Source organism: Symphalangus syndactylus, chromosome 23 (assembly GCF_028878055.3).
Source record: "Symphalangus syndactylus isolate Jambi chromosome 23, NHGRI_mSymSyn1-v2.1_pri, whole genome shotgun sequence".
Lineage (NCBI taxonomy): Eukaryota > Metazoa > Chordata > Mammalia > Primates > Hylobatidae > Symphalangus > Symphalangus syndactylus.
In genome coordinates this window covers 39,002,270-39,011,977 of record NC_072445.2, presented here as the reverse complement: position 1 = coordinate 39,011,977, position 9,708 = coordinate 39,002,270, and the positions used below count along the sequence as shown (strand labels likewise).

The 9,708-nt window shown below is 42.5% G+C and overlaps 1 protein-coding gene across 2 annotated transcripts; it reads left to right on the top strand.

Moving 5' to 3' along the window:
- Nucleotides 1-4,409: 4,409 nt before the first annotated feature.
- On the top strand, nucleotides 4,410-9,480 carry LOC129472884 (HLA class II histocompatibility antigen, DQ alpha 2 chain). 2 transcript variants are annotated; one of them, XM_055262831.2, is made up of 5 exons: nucleotides 4,410-4,547; nucleotides 7,849-8,097; nucleotides 8,511-8,792; nucleotides 8,947-9,135; nucleotides 9,303-9,480. In XM_055262831.2, exons 1-5 carry the CDS (start codon nucleotides 4,466-4,468, stop codon nucleotides 9,341-9,343), a joined length of 843 nt encoding a protein of 280 aa, XP_055118806.2. In that variant the 5' UTR covers nucleotides 4,410-4,465; the 3' UTR covers nucleotides 9,344-9,480. The 2 variants fall into 2 exon arrangements, with proteins under 2 accessions (XP_055118806.2, XP_055118807.2); XM_055262832.2 differs by having other exon boundaries at nucleotides 8,961-9,135; nucleotides 9,303-9,436.
- The last annotated feature ends 228 nt before the right edge of the window (nucleotides 9,481-9,708 follow it).

The following is a 9,708-nucleotide window of genomic DNA, read 5'->3' as shown; positions in this document are numbered from 1 at the left end:
CATTTTGTCATATTAATTATCATCTAATAGTTTTCATCCCATATTGTAGAAAATAACCCTAAGGCTCAGGTATTTTGAGGGGCTTGCCCAGGGTGATGCCGCTGATAAAATCAAAAGCCGCATAGAATACATATTTATTTTATTACAAAATCTATATTATTTTTATTTTGCTATCCTAGACTCTGTTATTGTTGGGAAGCACCTTTACTGCAAGATAGAAGTCTTGGCCTTCAGAGTAAAATTTCATCAATGCATAAAATTAGACCTAAAGAATACGGTCTTAGAGAATGTTATAACTGTTCTTTAGAACTAACAAAACTTCTACCTAATTTCTTAGAGGGTCCTTAATGATATCAATTGTAATGGCACATCCCATTGATGTTTTACTTATGAAATCAGCGGCATGTCAATTAGTGCTTTCTAGGAAAATTATTGGACAAAGTACTATTTTGAACTCCAAATTTTATTCCCACTATTAATTTATGAAGAAGACCTTTTCTTTTTTTTTTTTGAGACGGAGTCTTGCTCTGTCACCAGGCTGGAGTGCATGGAGTGCAGTGGCACGATCTCGGGTCACTGCAACCTCTGCCTCCCAGGTTCAAGCTATTCTCCTGCCTTAGCCTCCCAAGTAGCTGGGACTACAGGCACGCGCCACTACACCCAGGTCAGTTTTTTATTTTTTCTTTTAGTAGAGATGGAGTTTCACCATATTGGCCAGGGTGGTCTCAATCTTGTGACCTCGTGATTCGCCTGCCTCAGCCTCCCAAAGTACTGAGGACCTTTTCTATTTCTACTAGACAAAAGTAAGAAATTGGTTTTTGTTAAAATGGTGTGCTGTTCTTCTGAGTCTAATTTACTGATTATTTTATCTTGTGTTAAAACTATGACCTAAAGACAGAAGCAAATAGAACAAGGTTTGCTGTATTCCGGAGGGATGAAGCGGGAGGAGGAGAGAGACACAAAACCAGATTAAAGCTAGAAAGGGCATCTATTATCTTTTAGTCAATGACCTGGCCTTGCTTGGATTTTCCCTTCTTCCCACAGGATGTGAGATCTGAGACTGAACCCACAACTTCCCTTCTAAGATACAATTCTGATCCCACATTTAACACCCTAACTTCCTAATTAGGGTTGAGTCTTTTAAACTGTAATATTAATAGGGGAAATTCTGGAGTACTATCAGGAAAGATTTAGTTCATTTGCCAAAATCTTAAGGAATTTCTGTGAGATACAAAGCAGGTAAGTCTGGATACAGGGGAAAAAAGATAGAAATGTGTTATTTACTACACAGCAAAGAGGATGCTGCATGGTGAAGGGAGCAGAACTCAACTGCAACCTCAAAAACCCTCTTAGTTCACAATGGCAGTGGCTAGAAAGAGTGATAAGGCCACATACAGTGTCATATATCTCTCCTAATCATATTAGGGCACTTACTCTGAATCCACACAGAAGGAGACACCCCTCACCCCTCATGAGGAATCATGGCTTGCCCCTGTAGCATCCCATCTCTACTACTTACCAGCCATGTGACCCTAGGAAAAGTCCTTTACCTCTCTGAGCTTTAATGTCCTCCTTGAAAAATGTGGATGATACTAAAGTATGGCAAGTATTTATCAGGAGTAATTCATTCCAAGTGCAGTATATGTACATTCCTCACAACTGCCTAATGAGATGCCATCAGTGCCTCCAGCCAAAGACCACCAGGAGCATACCCTTGAATGAACAAGTTGGCTTTACTGTTCATTGCAATGATGAAGAAAACTCACCACGGGGAATTGTGCAGCAGCTCAGTAAGAGATTGTTGGAACCAAAGAAGTAGAACCAGGAGAACGCACACATTAAGAGAATGACTGAAAGGAATTAATTTGTACAACTGTGGGGGTGGACTAGGCAAGTCTAAGACCCACTGGGAGGCGGTCGTCAGGAAAGGCAGGTTGAAATTCTTAGCACAGGCTGACGCGCTGTCCACAGTGGAATTTCTGTGTCCTCAGAGAAGCCTCAGCTCTGCTCTTAAGACTTTTCAGCTGCTTAGACTAAGCTCACCCAATTTATCTCAGATAAATTCTTACTTAAAGTTAACTGATTATGAACTTTAATGACATCTACAAAATGTCTTCACAGCAACACCTAGATTATTAGTGTGAGAATAACTGGGGACCACAGTCCAGTCAACACATAAAATTGACCATTAATCAATTGTAAGATTTGTGCTTGTATTAGGTAATTTTGAGGAGGATTTAAGAAAGAGGGACTTCGGCCGGGCGCGGTGGCTCACGCTTGTAATCCCAGCACTTTGGGAGGCAGAGGCGGATGGATCACGAGGTCAGGAGATCGAGACCACGGTGAAACCCCGTCTCTACTAAAAATACAAAAAAAAATTAGCCGGGCGTGGTGGCGGGCGCCTGTAGTCCCAGCTACTCGGGAGGCTGAGGCAGGAGAATGGCGTGAACCAGGGAGGCGGAGCTTGCAGTGAGCCGAGATTGCGCCACTGCACTCCAACCTGGGCGACAGAGCGAGACTCCGTCTCAAAAAAAAAAAAAAAAAGAAAGAAAGAGGGACTTCACTTTTAACTGGAATCTGACAGAAAGCAGGGAGTGGGGGTGGCAATGCTATGATTGGGTAGCTTCATAAATCCTACCTAGAGGGACGGAAGACTATCCTGAGGCTACAGCTGTAATTGGTAAAGAAGCAGCAATGACTCTCTTGAGAGATGTACCTGGTTATTTTTGTGGTTTGGACCACATTCATGTTTTGTCGGGGTGCAGACATCATGACTGAGTGGCCTTGTTTTCTGTCTTAATCCATCGCGCTCACAGAGTACCTGTCTGATTCTAATGTTCTATGAAATTGATTATCTTCCACAGGAGAACCAAAACCAGCTGTGAACACCAGGCTAGCTCCTAGCAACCCTAAGGCCTTGTTAATTGCATCCAGGCAGCCCCCAGGTATCAGGACACTTTTTTATTTTACCTTTTTTTAGTCTCTGCCATTGGGAAGCAAGACAACATGCTGAGAATCTCAGAAGGCCATTTAACAAGGACAGAGTGATTCTAAACGAAACCTCCATTACTAACTTGTTGTTTCTATAACATACAGAAAATAGATTCATCTGAAAAAAAGGTAAGTTTCCCTGTAATGACTACCTTTTAGCTCATTCCCTAGTCCCTTGCAAATATCTGAAATTTTAATGTGGTTGGACAACAAATATGAAAAGATCCAGTAGTTTAAGAAAAGTAAACCTATTTTCTAAGTTAAAGCAATTCTCCTTATTCTACTCTCAATATTTGACTTGACATTCTTAAATTAAAAAAAAAAATTACTGGCCGGGCGCGGTGGCTCATGCCTGTAATCCCAGCACTTTGGGAGGCCAAGGCGGGCGGATCACAAGGTCAGGAGATCGAGACCATCCTGGCTCACACGGTGAAACCCCGTCTCTACTAAAAATACAAAAAATTAGCCGTGCGCGGTGGCGGGCGCCTGTAGTTCCAGCTACTCGGGAGGCTGAGGCAGGAGAATGGCGTAAACCCAGGAGGCGGAGCTTGCAGTGAACCGAGATAGCGCCACTGCAGTCCGGCCTGGGCGAAAGAGCGAAACTCCTTCTTTAATTAAATAAATAAATAAATAAATAAATAAATAAAATAAAATAAATTATTACAGTAATATAGTCAATGTCCCTAAATTTCCTTTAAATATATTCAAGCAGCACCGAAACACAGAGCATAAAGATTACACGAAGCAAAAGAAAAACTGGTAAAAGATCGGTTACTGTAGGCAGCACCGCATGACAGTCTAACCCCTTTAATTGCCCTGGTCAAAAACACCTGGAGCTTCCGAGAACTTGGGAACTTACCCAACTGGATTTATACAAGTAGAAAAGGCAAAGGTATTGCTTGGCTACCACCAGCAGAGATCCCTAGGAAGGTGGGGTCAAGTCAAAATTTGGGGAATACCATATACACTATGGAAGCAAAAAGAGAAACAGCTAACCCACATAACAGAAGCCAGAGAAAGGGGAGGGGATGGGGACTGCCAGGGAGGAAAATCACTTCAGGGAAGAATTCCTGGAGAATGTAACCCAGAAAACCCTGAAGGATGCCATATTATTGATGGCCTTAACTATCCAAGAGGCTGCTCAGAAATTCCCGCCCCTCTTGACACTAGCAGACATGCACACAGGAGAGAAGATTCAGATTTAGTATCTTCCCTTTATTGATAGAAAATTTCATCAAGACATGCTGTGTGCAGGATGTATCAGAACCAGAGGATGTCTCTGTCTTTTTCCAGAGCTCTTAATATAAACTCTGCAACTGGCAAACAAGATTGTCACCATAGGGGATTTTTCTGATTGGCCAAAACCTGACCTCGCAGGGTTTGGTTTGGGTGTCTTTAGATTTGCTTGTCTCGAGGTCCTTACAATTTCTCTACAGCTCAGAACAGCAACTGCTGAGGCTGCCTTTGGAAGAGGATGATCCTAAACAAAGCTCTGATGCTGGGGGCCCTCGCCCTGACCACCGTGATGAGCCCCTGTGGAGGTGAAGACATTGTGGGTGAGTGCATGAGTGAGGGATGTTCTCTGGAGCTGAAAAACAGTAAATTGAAGGAAAAGAAAGAGTGCAATTTGCTAAGAAATAGTAGAAATTTCCCAAGGGTCTTTTCAATATTAAGAAATTTTAAAATTATGGCTGTTCCTCCTTTAGGAAACCAGAGCTTCGACCGACTCTCTTTGCTACCTGTGCTATTGGAGTTTACCAAGGACGTTGTTCTGTTTATATTATATCTAGAGACTATAGCCTGGAGGTCCGTATGGCATTCCACCATGATTGCCTCAAAGATTAGGGATGTTTCCATCAATGGAGTATTTTTTTGCTATTAAAAATTTCTGAACTATTACTCCCAAATTTCTCTGAACAACTTTTGAAGCTTTTCATATGCCTCCTATAGCATATGTTGCGGTAGATAGTTCCATGAATTATGTATACTCTATAGATATAAAGAAAGAGATTCTTTTCTTTCTCTCAGTCTTACTCACATTTCCACATGGGAATTGGCACAGGTGGGGAGTAGGTGAAAGAGCCCAGCAGGCTGAATGCCTTCAACAATCACTTTACCACGTGGTAAATGTGGCACTTACTCTCTGCTACCTCATATGTGTCACCTCACTTATCAAATAAAATGGGCATGTAGATATGCTTTATAAATAGTAAAAACATGAATGTCAACTTTTTTAACTTATTCCTATTCCAGGTATAACTTCATATTTTTTCTTTAGCAAAGTAAGGAATATATTTTAAAACTGAGAACTTTATGATAAAATGCTTGGTAAATTAAATTATTTTATTCTCAAATTGTCAACCCAAATTACTTGTTCTTCACCTTATCTAATGAAGTCTTATAAAGAGAAAAATGGGCAGGCACAGATTAATTATTTGGTCCCTTAGTCCCCTCTGCCTTTGTCGTCCATCTCTTTCCACCTCTCTTCATGCATTCCTTTCTCCCTCTTCCCTTTCAGGATCCATCTCTGACTCCTTGCTCCTTTATAGACATGGACAGTGGATTTGTAAAACAAAAGTCAGAAAGTCAAATAGTTAAAGGGGAAGTGAACTGGAAGCTACTCTAAACTTCCACAACCTCATTAACCATAGCTGTTCCCATTCTGATTTTGTTTGGCAATGGAAGTTTCACCTGCTTCTCCAGAGCACTTGGATTTTTTGTTTCAAATTTCCTTTCTTCAACCTCACACCAGAGTGCCCTGGTCAGGCTCGACTTATCCACTAGGAACAGTGTGGGCAGTGCGAGGGACCCTCCGTACTGTAAAGCTACAACAGAATGTTTTAACTCCTTTTAAAATTAGAAGAAAAATGAAGTTTTAGGGCCTAAGAAAATGTTTTAACTTTTAATTTAGCCTGGATTCTATTTGTCTTTAAACCAATACAATCAGAAGCTTTAATTTTCCGTATTTTTATGGAGGAAGGTGCCCACAAAAGCAACAGTGCTCGGGGCTCACAAGTCAGAATGCAGCCCTGGGCACCCCTGATCCTGGGCTTTGCGTGGTTCTGCTACCTGTGTGCCTGTCAGTCTTCCCCAGAATCTATGTAATTGTCAAAAATTGCAATTGTCGTTCAATACACATGTTTGAGCACACAATGAGCTAACTTTTGGGAATTCAAAGATAAAAAATCATGCTGGCTGCCTTGCAGAGGATGCACAAACCAGTGATGGAAACAGTATGGGGCACAGGAAAGCAGAAGGCCCTGCTGAGCAGGACAGTGGCCCAGCAGAGGCTGAAACTATAAAAATGACTTGGTTCCAGTTGGGCCAGTAGAGTGACGTCCTCCAGCAACACTCAGCGCCCAGGACAAGTACCAGATGAAAAGAAGGATTGCATGTATTCCACATATATTCATGTTTGAACAAGGAGTCAAGGTTTACTGCAAGGATAAGGAGTCTTTGTTGGTGGCCTGTTAAGTAACCAACCAGCGCAGTCATGCTGGGTAGGGAGGAAGGTGAGCTGGAAGAGGAACAGACAAACTTGGAGAGCCAGACATTGAGATGGAGGCGTTGGAGGTCACAATGCGGTCAAAAACATGTTGAGAGGACTTAGCTGCAAAGTTGTTAACTAAGTAGAAACCTCAAGGATGAATTTTAGGATTTCTCCAGGAAATCCTAAAAGATAACTTCTTTCAGGGAGAAAAAACAGACCCTTGCAAAGAGATGAAAGGAAATGTAGTTTGGTTTGATTGGCAGATAGTTGTGAAGAAGGTTGGACTGTAAGGCTGTCGATATCCTCCTCACAGAACTCCCCGAAGTACATTGTATTTGCTCCCTTACCTACCCGACTCTCCCACTATTCAGTTCATTCCTTGATGCTGTTTTAAGCAACCCCTGCTCTGTCTGACACTTTTGGATGCTCAGTAAATGAGGAAGGAAGGAAAGATAAAATGGTAAAGGGCTCACACGTGTCTTGACAAAAATGTCCAGTTGGGCTCATTTGGCTATACTTCATGGCTGCTGTTCTGCTCTGGCATCCTTTCCCATTAGAGGAAAAAGGGTTTAATTTAACTGAGTCCTCGAGTGGATGTAAGTGTTGAATCAGAACACTATAGACATTTAGTAACCTCCTTCAGAGGAAAAAAAAGTGGAGGGAATGACAGAAATTCAAAAACCAGTAGAGCTTCCAATTTTCATTTCAGAAGAAATCAGGTGCTCTCCTCTAAGGACCACTATTATTAACAAAACAGAGACCTTAGAAGAATTGTTTATTTGTTATAAATGTATAATGTTGCTATTCTTGTAATGGTCTTTCTTATACCCTATAATTGTTAGAAGAAATTCTTTTAAGTTAATACGTTCCTACATGCTTTTCTTTGGTTTTAAAAAAAAAAAGGAAACTGTGTAGAAAGTTCCTGTTCTGATCTAGTCCTGACAGGAAAGGAAGTATAATCAAGTTGTTATTAACTGAGAGGTAAAACTTAGGAAGCAGAGGGAAATAAACTGAATCTCTGAGTAAGAAAGCTAAATCTTATGATAACTCATTCATTCCTTCTTTTGTTTATTGCAATATTCATCATAAGCTTATGATGTGCCAGGCACTAGGTAGGCACTCAGGAAATAACAGACGTGACGTTCTGCCTTTGCGGAGCATATGTTATAGTGAGAAAGACAGAATCAGTTCTAACCTGATGACTACCAACGTTAGGCAAGGAGGAAGCAGGTGCTGGGAATATTGTTCAGGCACTGTGCCAAAGATGAAGCCCATCATATTTGAAAGTGAGTTTCTTCAATCACTTTCTGTATTAAGGTTCTTTCTCCCTGTGTTCTGCCCTCCTGCTTGTGACCTTCACTCATCAGCTGACCATGTTGCCTCCTATGGTGTGAACTTCTACCAGTCTTACGGTCCCTCTGGCCAGTACACCCATGAATTTGATGGAGACGAGGAGTTCTACGTGGACCTGGAGACAAAGGAGACTGTCTGGCAGTTGCCTATGTTTAGCAAATTTATAAGTTTTGACCCGCAGAGTGCACTGAGAAATATGGCTGTGGGAAAACACACCTTGGAATTCATGATTAAACAGTCCAACTCTACAGCTGCCACCAATGGTATGTGTCCACCATTCCACCTCTCTTTACTGAAACTAATCCTTCATACCAAGTTTCACTCTCTTCTTCTCAAGAGATTTCCAGATCTTCTAATGGTAATTGCTGAAATTTTATCATCTCCCATCTCTAAAATCACATATTACCATGTAATACAAGGGTCTTTCCATTATGTATTCATTAAATCCTTCTAGGAGAGGTCTCATCAACCTCCTACTTTATTAAACACGCCCACAGAGAGAAGGGCACAGGAATAAAGCAGAGGCAATGTGTCATTTCTCCCAAGCAGAAGGTAAATAAGACCTCTTTGACTATCAGATGGTGAAATGCTGGTAGGAGGGCTCTTCCAGGATGTAATGCAGAAGCTCATGGCAGAGCGATTCACACTTCACATCAGTGCTGTTTCCTTGCCACAGAGGTTCCTGAGGTCACAGTGTTTTCCAAGTTTCCTGTGACGCTGGGTCAGCCCAACACCCTCATCTGTCTTGTGGACAACATCTTTCCTCCTGTGGTCAACATCACATGGCTGAGCAATGGGCAGTCAGTCACAGAAGGTGTTTCTGAGACCAGCTTCCTCTCCAAGAGTGATCATTCCTTCTTCAAGATCAGTTACCTCACCCTCCTCCCTTCTGCTGATGAGATTTATGACTGCAAGGTGGAGCACTGGGGCCTGGACGAGCCTCTTCTGAAACACTGGGGTAAGGATGAGTTCCACCACTTCATGGGTTTCTAATGATAGACTTCACTCTTCTCCCTAAGCCTGGGGCCTTGAGTCTTTGCAGAGCCAACCCTCCACCCCATCCCATCCCACACACATGCACATGAGCACACTCTGCATTCTGACCTCAACAGCTTCACTTCCACAGAGCCTGAGATTCCAGCCCCTATGTCAGAGCTCACAGAGACTGTGGTCTGCGCCCTGGGGTTGTCTGTGGGCCTCGTGGGCATTGTGGTGGGCACTGTCTTCATCATCCAAGGCCTGCGTTCAGTTGGTGCTTCCAGACACCAAGGGCTCTTGTGAATCCCATCCTGAAAAGGAAGGTAAGATTGAGATTTGCTAGAGCTGAAACCTCAGTATGAGAGGAAGGAAAGTGGGAGGGGATTGTGGACATGAATGTGGTTGAAAGTTGTAGGGGAATTGGGAAGTGGCATGATGATCACACAGGTGGCCCCTCGGACCCATCGATCTCATGTCTGTCCTGTTGCAGGTGCATCGCCATCTACAGGAGCAGAAGAATGGACTTGCTAAATGACCTAGCACTATTCTCTGGCCCGTTTTATCATATCCCTTTTCTCCTCCAAATGTTTCTCCTCTCACCTCTTCTCTGGGACTTAAGGTGCTATATTCCCTCAGAGCTCACAAATGCCTTTCAGTTCTTTCCCTGACCTCCTTTCCTGAATTCTTTTATTTTCTCAAATGTTACCTACTACGGGATGCCTGGGTAAGCCACTCAGCTACCTAATTCCTCAATGACCTTTATCTAAAATTTCCATGGAAGCAATAAATTCCCTTTTATGAGGCCTCTTTTGAATTTTTCCCATCTTTCATCTCAGGGCTGACTGGGAGCATAACTAAGAATGGGCGACTCTTAAGCTTCAGGCCAATTTAATATC

What these genes read in the sequence shown, in the direction of transcription:
- LOC129472884 (XM_055262831.2), top strand. Translation starts at nt 4,466, where the DNA reads ATGATCCTAAACAAAGCTCTGATGCTGGGGGCCCTCGCCCTGACCACC. An exon ending in CTCTACAGCTGCCACCAATG is followed by an intron (nt 8,098 to 8,510) that starts GTATGTGTCCAC and finishes TCCTTGCCACAG; the next exon opens with AGGTTCCTGAGGTCACAGTG. An exon ending in ATCCCATCCTGAAAAGGAAG is followed by an intron (nt 9,136 to 9,302) that starts GTAAGATTGAGA and finishes GTCCTGTTGCAG; the next exon opens with GTGCATCGCCATCTACAGGA.